A 15,994-nucleotide genomic window follows, 5' to 3' on the forward strand; every position below is an offset into this window, starting at 1 on the left:
CAAGAATATACAATCTACTATGATAACAATTTTTTCTTCTGAACCAGAACCTGCAAGAAGCTACTATTTTTTACTACGATAAAATTTTTTCCTTTATGACATCGAAAAAATAGTAAAAATTAAGTTCTCATTTATGTGAATAATTAAATTAAAATTTAAAATTCATGAAGTTCTGGAACAGAGCAATTATTTTCAAATTTTCTTTTCCAGAACTGCAAGAAACTACTAATTTTACTCTTTTGAAAATGCTAGTTTTACATTTACGAAATCCACTTAATTTCAACTGCCAATTCCATTGCTTAAACGTCTCACTCGATTTCGTAAATGTATACGTCAAATAAATGGTCTGTTCCTTTACTTTGAAAAAAGATAAAAGAGGAAAAGCAGCAGAAGTATGAAGTAAGAGAACTCCTTTCGGGTAAAACTTAAAGACTCTTGCAAGTAAAGAAACAAGAGCAAACCCCTCATATATTAATTTGTATGTATATGCAATGGAATAGACCTTTGAAGCCCAGTGGGTTTATTCAATTTGAAGTATTTTTTTTTTTTTGGAACAAAACTGAAATTAAATCTTTAATCGTGTGACTACCGGGTAACGGTTCTTCATTTCTCTATAGTCTCTCCACTTTCCCATTTTAATATTTGTGTTCCCAATAATCAGTCAGCTGTTTTGTAATCTTTGTTTTGTTTTTATTCTAAACAATATTTGGAAATTTGTTGTTCGTGGTATACAAGAGGTTGGCTTAATAATGTCTGAGAAATTTAAGCTAATTGATCATGAAACATTTGAAAGCATACACCAATCCACCAGTTCTGCCAGTAATCGGATTACAAAAATACGGAATGCAAAATATAAGCGTATGACTGGCAGTAATGGTTTCAATTTGTTGGAGTTTGTGAAACCACGGAAGATTGATAAAAAGTCCTCCAAGAACAACAGCTCAAGGAAGGTAGTCGATGTTCGCTATAGAAACAATATCAAAAAGAAGGGAAAACAACGAGAGGATGGTCGCAAGAAGAAAGTGAACCGCTTGAAAAAATCCATTTTGAGATATCGCCTTATGAAGAGAAATCAGGAAAAGTTGAAGGAAGAATTAACAAATCAAACTGAGGCAGAAATCGTACAGCAAATAGATTCTCTTACATTAATCCCACAACAAAATAATGAGCATACCGAATTGATTGAAGTTAAAGGTCGGATACACTCGAATCGCTTTCGAGAGTAGGTCTTCCCAAATACTGAGTTTTTGTTTTTTCTCTTGCCAATAACCTTTGCTTTCAGTTACTGTGAAAATTGTACTACATCATGTTTGGAAAAACATACAGAGCATTTGCTGCGGGAGCTAAATCGTTTTCAAAGAAGAGCATATGCCCAAAATCAAATTAAGGCTAAAGCCCATCGCCGTTTTGTTTTCGGCTTTAGAGAAGTTCGCAATTTTCTTTGCATAAATAAAGTAAAGTTGGTGATTGTAGCCACAGATTGTGAACGTTGTGAAGGAGAAGGTATGTTAATTGAAAATTATCTTTTTTTGTGTCTACTTATGACGTATTTATTTAGTTGGACTGGATGAAACAATTTCTGCTCTGAAAAAACAATGTCAGGATCAACAAGTTCCCATAGTATTTGTATTCCGAAGAAGACAATTGGCATATATCACGTATAAAAAAGCATCAATAAGCTGTATAGGTATTTTGGATTATGATGGCTTGCGTGATACTTTTACGGAATTACTTGAAGCTTTAAAGGAAGCCAGAAAGCAGTATCAGCTATTGAAAGAAAACGCAAATATACAAAATTGAAATGGTCGGACAATAATTCCGATAAGACTCAAATGTATCATAGATTACCGATAATAATACTTTTAATTCCAACGCACGCATATGGAAACATCTTTGCATAAATTTACATATTATTCAATAAATATTGTATACTTTAGTAAAACGTTGGTTATAATTATGATAGTCATTAATATGATTATTATGTAAACATGTACGACTGGAATAATCCACAACATAATTGTGAAAGGATTTTAATTCGTGCTACTAACTACAACAAATGACAGGAGTTTTGCAGCAAAACAAAGTCAGTTGCTATGAGAAGATTTTAGCATAACTTAGATGCAAGCAAGGCATATTTATAGAAGGTAGATGCATTAATTACAACAACTAACAATTTTACAAAAACAACATTGTTGTTATTGAAATCAAAATGTCAAAGAAAATATTGAATAATAGGGTCATTCTTAAAATTTTCTCTGGAAAAACATAAATACATTTTGAAACCCCTCTAAAATAGAACAAAAAATGTAAATATAAAGCATTCAGCATTGCCGTAGCTCCTTTTTATTACACGTTTTGGATGAAAATAAGTAATTTATGGTATCAAATTTCGAAGTTTCAAATTTCTTGAGTGGACCCTATTACATTTTCAAAACCAAATTTACCAAAAAAAGTAAAAATACAGCTTATTGTCACTACTACCTTCTATAAATATGCTTTGGATGCAAGAGATGTATCCTTCAGAATTTTTGTTAAACACCCCAGGATACACAGAATAAGGCTGTTCCCAATTCCGTACAGGCAGTCTTGCCCATCCTGGCATGGCAGGGAAACATTCATGATATAGACCTAATGGAGTTATGTTGTTGTTGTAACATCATGGAAACCTTCGTAGAAGCATAGGTTTGCGATAGGAGTTATGTTACAACTTGCAGTGCAAAGTTTCCCAGCGTGCCTCCAACTTCGCCATCGGAATACGAGACACTTCCGCAGTATCCCCATCAACAACATACACCATTTGTTGTTATTCAGCGCCCGAAAATGCACTGTTCCTGCAATTAAACTGCAACGGTCTCCGCAACAAACTCAACGAAATCGTAGACTTTATGAGTCGGAGGAACACCATGATCGCCGCGAAGCAAAGCTCACCTGTAGGTAGCAACGTTGCGATTGTTACAACGAAAGGTTCGAACAAGATACGCATGAGGTGGAGTTGCCTTCCTTATACACCAATCCCACCCCCAGCAGAGTTAAGATTCGGATCATGCAGCCGCCTCAATTCATGATGCCATGATACACAACACATGCTCTGAATGTGAATTGAAACTGCGCGAGACGCTAAATTTGTTTAGCTGCCCAGCCAACATCACTCACCTGTGTCCTGATTCTTTATGCCCACAGCCAGCCAATCTATTTCCTAGTTCATTGTCTTAGTCCTTAAATATCCTAAATCAAAGTAAGCCTGGACTTGTCGAAAACATTTGACACTGCCAATCCCGCAAACCGTGGTATACTTCAACAACATTCTCCAGCGGTCACAGAATCTGAGAGATCAATGATGATATACACTAAAAGAATCCTGACGCAATTAGGAATTGGCTGGTCTCCCATAATCAACGCATATCAAGGGTTGATTACTGTTGCCCACAGTGCAGATTCGAACCTGTTCTGTTGCTCAACCCACAGAACTGCGCCCTTTTGATCAGAGGTGCCGACCAATGCAAGTATCGGCATTCCCAAGTCACAACACACCAATACTAACATTCACACACAACTTTCCCAATCACATTCAACCATCCACTTTTCCTAAATCGAAAGGAAGCCGAGGTGGTTCAATTATTAATGATTCTACCATGGGGCACCGATAATGAACAATAATGTTGAATACACAAAATGTAGTCCTTGTACAAAATTCTTAAACTAAATGAAAATAAATACCAACATTTCTTGTTGCCTTTTTTTAAAATAGCTAAAATTATTTATTACATTATAATTACGAGACCATTTTCTACACACATACATACATAATTACACTCTAGTCAACTATAATTTTAAATTACGTTGTACATCTAAACTCATATCTTTAAAGGCACGTAAATTTTCAAATATTACATTTCGTTCGTTTTCGAACAACTCCCAATAATGCAAATGCTGGCCAATGTGTTGTGTCAGTAGGTTTTTAGCAAAACGCCAACATGATTGCGTATTGAGGCCATTCAAGACTGGGCTCTTACAAAATGTTACTACAATCCTTACTTGATCTTCAGCAGGTAGTTGTTTTAAGATAAAACCAAAAACATTTTTAAAGTCTGGCTTCAAATGTGATGGAAATTGTTGTGAATCACCGTAACGATGTTTGGGGAAAACCAAGAGAACAGGCAATGAGGCCATATTAAATTGCCATGGTAAATCATTCAAATGGGCGTTAATTCGGGCAAATTTCAATTCCGGAGACATATGTTGCAGTGCTCCCGACACCTGTATAAATGTGTGTTGTAAACTGCCACAGAGAGCACATTCCGGCGTGTGTATGAGTAGTACAAGGCTCTGATTATGAGCATACTGTAGGTTATTTTGCAGCATTAAACGATTCAATGATTTCACTTCGAATGTGTTGGCATTATCTAGTGATCTTGAAATCTGAACTGAATGTATATTTTCACTTCTAGAAAGTGGCAATAAATTATATTTGAAATATTGGCGCAGAAATTCTTTAAGATTTTCCATATTAAAATCATTTACCAAAGGGAAAATTCCCTCTAGTTTAGTATCAACAATAAATACGGTAGCCATGCTAAATTTGTTGGGTTCAATATATAAATTTTGCAAATAATCTTTATAATTATCGGTATCTAATAAAACTACTGATAGAGTACGGTTACTGCCATAAACCATTTTATCAGTTTCAATTAAATTCTGTAAATATTTGGAGATGATGATTTGTAGAGAGTTCGTGGATTTGGAATCAGAAATTAAACATTTTGTAGAGTGATAAAATTCTAACAAATCTTCAATGTTTAATTTAACAATGTCTTCGTTTCCATTTCTATATGGATATGCCAACTTCTTTATTAGATTCGTCAAACACTTATTAATATCATAATAGTTGGCAAAATTTTCAGATATTACCTTGGGAATGTTAGAATAACAATTCTTGGCATCTGTAGAAATTTGCAATAGTTTTTCACATCCCTGCTGAATACCATCCTTTTTGATTTCCTTAATTTTTGTTACTTTCAAACATTTGAAAGATTTATCCATGCTGTTTGGATGTATGTACTGCTGCATATAGTTGTTGAATTTGTAAGCGTCATTTATAAATACAGCCAAAACGGAGTTTTCTTGTAATTTTTGGGCAATTGTTATCGGTGTTGAATAGCCGTGTAGATTAACAAGGTCTTCTTTTAGTTCCTTGTGCAGCCATTGCCAAATATGACTAGCATTCCATGAATAATCCATAGCAACATTGCTGAATTTCTTCGTATTCTTGGATCCCATAAATAAAAGATCAGGAATTTTATCGTATTTCAAAAGTCCTTCAGTCGAACTAGCATTTGTTACAAAATTCACTCCAAACACATAGGTTCTAAGTGGATCACTTTCTAGCCACTTTACGGATGCCATTAGATATTGTTTATATTCTTTAGACTCCGGGGTTTCGAATACTCCCATTATAAGTGCATCAGAAGCTTCGTGTGTTTCCATCAGCGCTTCTTTTGTGGAAAATCTTCTCAAGGGCTGCAATAGATTATCGATAAATTGTTGCATTCCTCCAAACGACCACACTCCATGATATTGTATTTGCAGTTGACCTCTTCTTCCGTAATAGGCCATTAATGTTGGCCATTTATTTGGACTGGAACCTATTCCTGGCCCTAGAGCTCTGGAACAATTACATGCTAGGTGCCAACAGTCAACAGAAGAAAAGAATATCTTATCGCTGTAAAACTTTGCCACATCATTGTATTCTTTTAGGGCCAACAAACTATCAGCACTCCAGCTAGTATAGTAGAAAATCAATGACACTTCATTTTGCTGGGTATGGTGTCGAATTCGTGTAACATCAAGTCCCGGACATTTTGCTACAGTATAGAAATTGCCATTTGTTTTGGCTGTATTTGCAGTAATAATAAATACTACTATTAATAATAATATATGAGCCACTAGCCGGTTCATTATGGAAACAAAACAACTAGGAGACTAGTAGAGTTGTGAACCAGTTCAAAGGAACTATTCAGTGAAATGAACGAACGTATATCCAGCTCATCCGTTTACATCTTTCATTTAGTTCTTTTCGTTTATATGTCTGTGTTTATAAGTTCAAAGTGGAATGGCAAATTTTCTTATCAATTTCTTTTAAAATTTCCTTGCAGTTTAGACACGCAATAATTTTTGTGTCAATTTTCTGATTCTTCTTCACACTCATTTGATCATGCAAAGGCAATACTAAGCCGATATTGCTTATAGAAATTAAAGTTAATTAAAAATAAATAAATACATATGTATGTATATGTTTACTATAAATTTTTACAGATAATTTTTTGTTCAATTTATTTTTGCATCACAAAAGGTTTAATTCAAATTCAAACGGTAAGACTTAGCAGAAGCCGACTAAAGTAAAATTTGTAGATTTAACAATTATCTACAAGAATGGTTGTTATGATTTTTCAAAAATACTTACAATTTTCGAGATATCGGGATCTAAGGGCCAAATTAAAAATTAGCCGCGTAAGTACATTATGAGGCGAACCGTGACAATAACCACACTATGTGTTTGGTATTTCCATATGCTTTCAAACGATATCCATTTAGCAGCAATCGGTTCAGTAGGTTTTTAAATCTGGCCTTTCGGGTCGAATAACCGGCGAACCGCCCATCCGAAAACATAAAATACCCTTAAAATTTGACCTTTGACTCCGAATAACTTTTTTTGCACACAAGGGATCGATGGAGACTTTTAGGACGTTGCTTCTAATGACAAACATTGGCTCTCCATCAAAATTCAGCTTTGTGCGAATGTTTGCAATTTCAGTGTCTATTTTCACTGGGCTACTATTTTAATCTGCTTGATAGACTTGTTGATCTAAGGGTTCTCTCTCAATGCTCATCAGGAGCTTTAGCAGTGAGAGGCACAGCGCTGGCCGAGCAAATTGATAGCTCCACATTTTGCACGGTGAACGAAGACGCTCTTACCGATAAGAGGATATTGTCACAACTTACCAGACATCACCATTGTGGTAACCGTTCTGATAAATGACGTGTTCTGGCAACCAGTTATTTATCTTGGCTTAGACTATCTTCCAATCATCATTTCCGTAAACAGGCCACCCGACTTCATAACATCTGACCGCCAAACTTTTCTAAAACATGGGAAAACTGATTGGCATTCAGAGAGCCATCCATTACCTCAGATTCTCGGGTATCTGAGAGAATTTTACCAAATTTCCCAGCAAACGTGACGGTTGCTAGCTCCCTGTGCGTGACGAGTACGAAACCTGAAGATCCAACAGTTAGGGAACTTATAGTACGTTTATGTATAACCTGATTTAACAAACCCAATGGGTTTCAAATGTCAATTCCATTGCTTACATATCAAATAAATCCCCATAAAGAAGGTTAACCCTGAAAAAGGCTATAATGCCAAGTTTATATGCTGTTTATATTAGAGCTTTTTGCAGGGTTAACCTTCTTTATAAGGATTTGTTTGAAATATAAGCAATGGAATTGACATTTAAAACCCAGTCGGTTTGTTAAATCCGGTTATATATAAACGGGGTATTACACTTGCGCTCCAAAATCCACTGGATTTCACGAAATCCTGAAATCAAGTTTTTGCAAATTGAATTAATCATCAAAAATATACGACAATATAGAATTTTACAACTTTCTTTGGAAAATTATAGTAAAATTATCTATATATCGTATTATTTGTGTATAGTACTAACAAATGAAAAAATAAAAAAATGATTTTATCGTTGAGACATCGTTATAATAAATTTTGATAGATAAAAGTTGTGCTCAGATCCTGCACAATATTAGTACTTGCAGTAGTTTTCCCGTTTAGTGCTAAAAATGCGTTCCCGTATTCCGAAATCTAGTAATACTTGCACTTCTCTTCAAACAAAAATCGCGCAGAATAACACCCTCTTCTCCTGTTTTCTGCCATACACTTTTGGCCTAGTAGAAACTAGCAGCAAGCATGTTCATTGGTATCTAATATGATAGTTGATACGTTGATTTTGACATTTATGCTGGAGTTTTTGCAATTTCCGTCATTTTTCTGTTTCCGTATTTTTTAAGAAATTTGTATGGGGAAGCAATTTTTGACAATTTGCTCTTTTTTCTAACATTACCATTAAAAAAGTACGGGAGCACAATGAAAAATAGCATTGTAACAAAGTAATTTAATATTTTTTCACATTGTTTACAAATTTTGATACTAAAATTTTTTGTTGCAGCAATTGACCATCTACCTTATTTATTGTGGTACGTAAAAAGTGTTGCAACTTTTGGTACTTTTTTATGCAAATACAGGGTTGTATATCATGTGTACTGTGATTTCGATGTTGATTTTGCTGAAATCACGAAATGAGATGATTTTATTATTGTATGCGAAATCATGATAAATTTTGTGTGATTCCGCGCGAAATCACGAAACGCCTTCGAAATCACGAAACGACGCCAAATGTAAACTAAGCATAATACAGGTTAGTAGGAAAAGATAGTAACTTGTGGGCAACGGTTAAATTACTCTCGAATCCGTTAAAGAATGATGGTAGAATGACTTTCAATGGTGTGACAGTGACAGAACCGAATAGACGTCTACATAGCTGACTTAATGCAGTTCTACCATCTGAGAGGAATAGGAAAATATCAGTCGCTAAATCCACTGCCACAACGTTCACAACCTAGACGATTGAAATGAGCCTCCCTCTGAACATATTGGTCATCTTCACGATTTGGAAGGCAGCGGAATTGATAAAAAGTTTGGATGCAGAAATCTTTGAATCGGTGACTATCTTTGTGGATAGCCAAGCGGCTCTTAAAGCCGTCAAATCCTGCAACATCAAGTCCAATGTCGTCCTTAAGAGTAGATCAGCCTTGGGAACGCTAACTAACGGCTTCCTGCTATGCTGGGTACCAGGACACCGCGATTATCTGGGTAATGAAAGAGCAGACGAATTAGCTAGGCGAGGATCGCAGTCCACAGACCTAGCTATCGCTGACTCTATCAAACCACCCATTTGTCATTTCTTTCAAAATATTAAAACGTTCTCTGACGAAAGAGCCAGTGAATTGTGGCATAATGAACCTAGGTGCATTGTGGCAAGATCCATATGGCCGTCTCTGTCAGTCAAAAGAACGAACTCTCTGCTGAACCTGAGTAAAGCTGAAGTTAGAGTAACGACGGGAGTCATTACTGGACACAGCTACATCAGTAGGCCTATTCTGTAACTTTTTAACAATCGTCGGATCGACAACGTTGTCGACACTAAAAATTGTTTGCAGTAACGATTGTGCTATTCTGTAAAAATGTAGACAAATTGTCTATAAACTTTCAAAAGCTTTCAATTTTGAATGTATTCATAAACAAAACATACACACAATCCAAAGGCAAATCCAATATTGAACATTTTTGTCGATTTTTTAACAACTACTATTTTAGTGTTGTTTTCATAACAAAATTTTTAACAAATGTTGTTAAAATTTATTTACAGAATACAAAGGTTGTTAATTATGTTGTTAAAATGAGTTTCTCGAAAAAATAACAATATCGACTGTCGTTAAAAAGTTACAGAATAGGCCCACAGGGCCCATACCAACAAATGGGATGAGGATGTTACTGACTACTGCAGACTCTGTGAGGATTAGAGACGATCGAGCACATCCTGTGTCGTTGTCCAGCAATGGCTCGTAGACGGCATAGGTTAGTAGGTGCTCACTTTCCACCGTGTCTAACTTTCTACTCAACTGTGGAACCTGCTGTGATCTACAACATCATCAAAAGTGGCTGGGACAGCGCAACCTGGACGCGTAAATTAATTCAACTATTCTGCCTACCATTAAAAATAAATCTTTTCTCCTACTCTAAAACTATTACTCCACTCTTAAACATTCTTGTAATCTATTCGTTCTTTCACTTTGCTAACAACTTTCTCTTTTTATTTTTTCCCCCTATCCTCTCTTTTTCCATCTCCTCTTTTCCTGCAGCTTTTTTCTACTGGATGATCACAATGGACCGGAAGGTCTCCGAGTGACGCAGTCACAATTTAGTGGCTGCACATCCCCTAACCTAACATATTGGTCTATGTTGTCCTGATTCCGACCACTAACTACCCCAAGATATTGGGTGTAACGTTCGAGAGCCTGTCTAAGGCGTTCGTGCAAGCCACAACTCTTTAAGACAAGATCAGTAGGTAGTGAAATTATGTAACTCATTTTTTGAGTTGCCGATAAAAATCGGTAACATTAAAATGGTTATATTTTGGTAATTATGAAATTTTTCGGTAAGAACCAAAATAAAGTTGTCGCTAATAGCGCGGTTAAACTACAGCTTTTTGCCGGGTTAACCCACTTCATGAGGATTTATTTGCTTAATCTGCTCAAATCTGACCAGATTTGCCATACAAAAATTTAATCCTCTCATGGCTGGGTTTATTTTAAATCCGGCACAAATCCACCAAAAATACAGTGTTGTATTCGGTATTTGTGCAAAAAAATCCAATTCTACTCAAAAAGTACCAAAAGTTGCAACTGTTTTTGCAACAGAGTTTGTCGTGTTTTACACGTTTACGATTGGTCGCATGAGATTTTATGGAGTTAATAAATCTAAAGTTATTTGGATATCATAAAATTATTTATTTTTTTTTTTTTCATTAGACACTATTTTAACAAAAAGTACGTTTGATACCATGATGCAAAAATGTATCCTTGTATAGCAACCAAAAGGTACTTTTTGAGTAGAGTTGTGCTTGGTTTACATTTACGAAATCCACTCGATTTCAACTGTCAATTCCATAGCTCAAACGTCAAATGAAATCTCATCTGGATTTCATTTGACGTTTAACCTTTTTAATGTAAACTTAGCATTGGATTTTTTTGCACAAATACCGAATACAACACTGTATTTTTGGTGGATTTGTGCCGGATTTAAAATAAACCCAGTCGTGAGAGGATTTAATTTTTGTATGGCAAATCTGGTCAGATTTGACCAGATTAAGCAATAAATCCTCATGAAGTGGGTTAACCCGGCAAAAAGCTGTAGTGTAACCGTTCTAATACATACATCAAATAGAAAGAAACAATATAATTTAATATAACTACACCAGCCCCCTATTCAGTAACTTTTTAACAACTTTACTCATTGTTTATTTTACAACAATTTCATTTGTTTGTTTTGTAGTTGTAACAAAAACAAAAGAAATTTTAAACACTTTTCAATCGATAAAAGGTACAGAATAGGCCTACAGAACAAAAATATTACATTTACGTGTTTTATTCCATTCATAAAGAAAGATTTATACTATGTTTACATTTACGAAATCCTCTCGATTTCAACTGTCAATTCCATTGCTCAAACGTCAAATGAAATCCAATCGATTTCAGATGAGTTTTCATTTGACGTATACACAAAGGAATTGACAGATGAAACCGAGTGGATTTCGTAAATGTAAACATAGTATAAGTTGGTATTAATTTAAGAAAACACGTCCTTCATTTAGGTGGCTGGCAAATATCTTATGTTGTGTGTGTGTAGAAACTGTCAATGCGAAAAAGCTTTGTGCGTGTGTGTTTCTTTTTATTTTTTCTATCCAGAACAATGCACATTCAATATTAAATTATTATGGAATTTGTTGTGTTTTTGAAGAAATCTTCACTTTCGAACAGCTTTTTATTGTACCTTGATCCAAAACGTAAACAAACTCATCACATTACGAAGGCATCACATAACACTGCCGACGGCGTAACTTTATGCATATGTGAACGACATGTTGAACTAGATTGTGAATCGTTCGTTGATCGTACGGTCGCCGACTGATTATAGTTCAGTGAACTATAATGAACTATATCGTCTGATCTAGTTCATACGCTCTTTTCAATGAATCGTTCAATTGAACTAGTTCGTTCATGAACTATACAACTCTAATGTAGAGTAGCGTTAAAGTTACCCATGGTTTACACATGCGCAACAGTTGCTGCAATGTTACAGTTCCTTTTTGGCCGTTTTTCTTGTGTTTCACAGAATGGTTGCATTTTTCGATATTTTTGTAACAAACGCACTTTGTAAACAAAAATTTACTATTCATGAACCAAAGCAAATGTAGTAAAAAATTTAATGTGTTTTTGTGAAATAAAGAGTTTTGTGTGGAATTTTTAGAATAGATTAATTCGAATGAAAATCATACATACATGTAAAACTTGCGAAAAATTGGCTGTGTGGACTTTTTGGTGCGCTCTCATATCATGTTTTCTGCTTTACTTTCCACCCCTGCAGAATTTGAAAATGAAGGTCAAAACGGAATTGTAAAATTGCAGCAACTGTTGCGCATGTGTGAACCATGAAGTAGAAACATAATCAAACGTTGCTTGCTTCCCACATATCAAATTATCAGGGACAGGGGAGATGAGACTGACTACATCTCACCAAGCCTGGACTTCGACACAGCCGAAGTAATAATCCCCGACAGGAGTGAATGGGAACAAGGCAGACCACTTCCCGATAGTCTGTCAATCTTCACCGATGGGTCGAAGATGGAAGAAGGCACGGGATCTGTAGTGCGATTCTCTATCTCATTTTTTGAGTTACCGACAAAAATCGGTAAAATTAAAACGCAAAATTATGAATGAAAAGTTCAAACAAAAGTTGACAACACTCATGCTATCGGTAGAACTTTACGACTGCTTTTTATTCGTCGACGAAAAACATCTTACCGAAAAACATCGGTAATTACCGAAATTATAAGCATTTGAATTTTACCGACAATTGTCGGTAACTCAAAAATTAGTTAATGACAATTGTAGTGTTTTTCAGGCAGAAGTTTTTGCGGTTTGGAAAGCCTTGGAGTTAATAGTGGGAATGACGGACCTTATAGATACAGCAGTCACTGTTTACGTGTACAGTCATGCTGCTCTAAAAGCGTTAGGGTCATACAGTATTAAGTCCAGGACAGTTCAAAGATGCAGGTCTCTCTTAAAACATTTAACATAGTTGTTAGGTTTTGCTGGGTTCCAGGGCATTGCAATGTTGAGGGAAACGAGATAGTTGATGAATTGGCAAGAAGAGGCTCCAAATCCTCGGACCTCACGGTGGAGGATTGTGTCAAGCCACCTCTCTGCTTTTTCTCCGACAAGCTCAATAAGCTTTACGCAGAGAAAACCGTTAAAGTTTGGCAAGACGTGCCTGGATGTAAGGTATCTAAGTCAATCTGGCCGGTAATCTCAGGGCGTAGAACTGCGTCCCTCCTCTCACTGTGCAAATCAGAAATCAGAACCTTTGTGGGGGTTATAACTGGCCACTACGAAATAAGATCTATGACATGCAAGCGGGATGGCAACAACATTGAGTACTGTAGAAATAAATATATTAAATGTCGTATGGAATTTGACACTAACGTTACAGCCCAATTCAGTCAGCTGGGTATTTCTGTTATCTTAGTCCCGGTCCACACTAGAGTGATTTCATTGAAAAAATTGCATGAAATTATGCGTCTCTAGTTCGACTTATTTGCTTTGGTACATGAATAGTAAATTTTTGTTTACAAAGTGCGTTTGTTACAAAAATATCGAAAAATGCAACCATTCTGTGAAACACAAGAAAAACGGTAAAAAAAAGGAACTGTAAAATTGCAGCAACTGTTGCGCATGTGTGAACCATGAGTACCTTTAACGCTACTCTACATACTCATGGTTCACACATGCGCAACAGTTGCTGCAATTATACAATTCCGTTTTGACCGTTTTTCTTATTTTTAACAGAAGGGTTGCATTTTTCAGCATTTTTGTAACAAACGTACTTTGTGAACAAAAATGTACTATTCATGTACCAATAATAAAATAATAAAAGTGTGTGTTTTTATGAAATAAAGAGGCTGAAAACTGAAAAATGTGTGTGGTGTGTGTGATACAGTTAACTAACTTTTTGTCCCACATGTTTTCCATTACAACGTTTAAAAAAAACTGATTATTTACTTACCCTTTTCATTTACATTCGTAATCATTTCGCACTCACACATCTTCACTATGACAAGTATAAGAACGGTATAGGTGTTTTCACATTTTTTGAGAACTTAGTCCCAATTTACATTAGGCGAGTTTACTTGCGGCAATTGTCAGTTTGTAGGTGAGAGAGGGTGCTGAGAGGCAAAGGGTTACCGTATGCCTCACCTCTCTCTCCTACAAAATGACAATTGCCGCAAGTAAACTCGCCCAATGTAAATTGGGACTAATGGGAAATTTTTTTGTCACTTTGTTCCATGTGATACATGGTACAATAATACAGGTAGCATTATCATGCCAGCTGATGGTAACATAATGTGTCAACTGTATTGAATTGATGTCAAATTTTGACACCTTATGTTACCAAATATTGCCGATGCGGCTACCTGTGTATTTGTACCATGGTATGCACATAACACTTTGATGCATTGAAATTTCTGTATGGTTCACACCATATGTACAAAATTTAGATTTGTAAAAAGTGACAGTTGGTATGCACAAATATGTAAAAAAATATCGTTTGTTTATGTTTTTGCCACGAAGTCCGCCATAAAGCATTCGAATTTAAATCAGCTGATCAAACTTGCAAATTCTTGCAAGATAAATTTTCCTTGCAAAAACTTGTAAACAAAATTCTCCACAACTCTCCAAAATTCTCTCACAATTGTCTCCAAATTCGCTCTCTTTTGCTTTACAAGTTTGTTATCGAGCAGCATTTTGTAAAATTTTGTGCAAACTTGTACAAACTTTTGGGTTATCGTACAGACCTAATGTAACGAATTTTCATTCATGTTTTCCAACATATTCAATCAAATGTGAAAAATTATCAATTTTTTAAATTCCAATAATTTATAGACATTTCTTTGTTTTGTTTACATGTACCGATGACACTAACATTACAAACAATAACAAATTTCTATGTGGTTGTTGTTGAGTTGTATTTGTTGTAGTATATACTCTACCACATACGCAACAGTTGCTGCAATTTTACAATTCCGTTTTGACCTTCATTTTCAAATTCTGCAGGGGTGGAAAGAAAAGCAGCAAACATGATAAGTCCCGGGCCACACTACAGTAATTTCATTGATATTTTAATATGAAATTATGCGTCTCTAGATCGACGTCCATAGTGGAGTAAAATCATAAAGTTGCTGTAGTGGGGAATTCGATTTAAGAACACCTAATTTCATGAAATTTTTTAATGAAATTCACGCTAGTGTGGATCAGGACTAAGAAAGCGTACGAAAAAGTCCACACAGCCAATTTTTCGCAATTTTTACCTGTATGTATGATTTTCATTCGAATTAATCTATTCTAAAAATTCCACACACATAATTTTCAACCTCTTTATTTCACAAAAAACATTAAATTTTTTACTACATTTGCTTTGGTACATGAATGGTAATTTTTTGTTTACAAAGTGCGTTTGTTACAAAAACATCGAAAAATACAACCATTCTGTGAAACACAAGAAAAACGGTCAAAAAGGAACTGTAAAATTGTGGCAACTGTTGCGCATGTGTGAACCAAGAGTACTTTTAACGCTACTCTACATCATGGTACAAATACACAGGTAGCCGCATCGGCAATTGTTGGCAACATAAGATGTCAAAATTTGACATCAATTCAATGCAATTGACACATTATGTTACCATCAGCTGGCATGATAATGCTACCTGTATTATTGTACCATGCTCTACATACTCGAATTCAGCGGAACGATTTTAAATTTGTTCGGCTCGCAAATCCAAGAAGGCAGTGAAAAAACGGTCAATTTGATTTCGTTCGTTTGCCTCGTTCAGCAAGGTAATGTCTCAGTCATAGTAAATATGTAAAAAGTCGTGTTATTAGCCTATAAACCTAATTAGAATTAAACTATTGCCGTTGTAGCAACACAATCATGGTCGATAGAGTATTTTATTCTCTGAATCCAGACTCGACTGGACGCTTCCATAAAGATTCAGGAGACAGGTGAGTGAGTTTAGCTTCAATTAAATAC

At 35.5% G+C, this 15,994-nt stretch overlaps 3 protein-coding genes across 4 annotated transcripts in view; 2 read left to right on the plus strand and 1 right to left on the minus strand.

Annotated features, from left to right (window-relative positions):
• Positions 1-550: 550 nt before the first annotated feature.
• Positions 551-1,942, plus strand: Sbp2 (SECIS-binding protein 2). The gene is made up of 3 exons (XM_073981227.1): positions 551-1,222; positions 1,283-1,503; positions 1,559-1,942. The coding sequence occupies exons 1-3, from the start codon at positions 750-752 to the stop codon at positions 1,798-1,800; spliced, it is 936 nt and encodes a 311-aa protein (XP_073837328.1). The 5' UTR covers positions 551-749; the 3' UTR covers positions 1,801-1,942.
• A 1,780-nt stretch (positions 1,943-3,722) lies between these two features.
• Positions 3,723-6,026, minus strand: LOC141401215 (thioredoxin domain-containing protein 11). The gene has a single exon (XM_073981226.1). The coding sequence runs from the start codon at positions 5,953-5,955 to the stop codon at positions 3,823-3,825; it is 2,133 nt and encodes a 710-aa protein (XP_073837327.1). The 5' UTR covers positions 5,956-6,026; the 3' UTR covers positions 3,723-3,822.
• A 9,712-nt stretch (positions 6,027-15,738) lies between these two features.
• Positions 15,739-15,994, plus strand: part of LOC141402545 (probable serine hydrolase) — a 33,098-nt gene continuing 32,842 nt past the window's right edge. Inside the window, exons 1-2 of one of the 2 annotated variants that reach the window (XR_012412652.1) lie at positions 15,739-15,801; positions 15,886-15,966. The gene's annotated coding sequence lies outside the window, so the exon portion shown is untranslated. Of the gene's footprint in view, positions 15,802-15,863; positions 15,967-15,994 lie in introns of both variants that reach the window. The other variant, XR_012412653.1, reaches the window with a different exon arrangement.

Source organism: Musca autumnalis, unplaced genomic scaffold (assembly GCF_047663935.1).
Source record: "Musca autumnalis isolate F117 unplaced genomic scaffold, ASM4766393v1 scaffold_4, whole genome shotgun sequence".
Lineage (NCBI taxonomy): Eukaryota > Metazoa > Arthropoda > Insecta > Diptera > Muscidae > Musca > Musca autumnalis.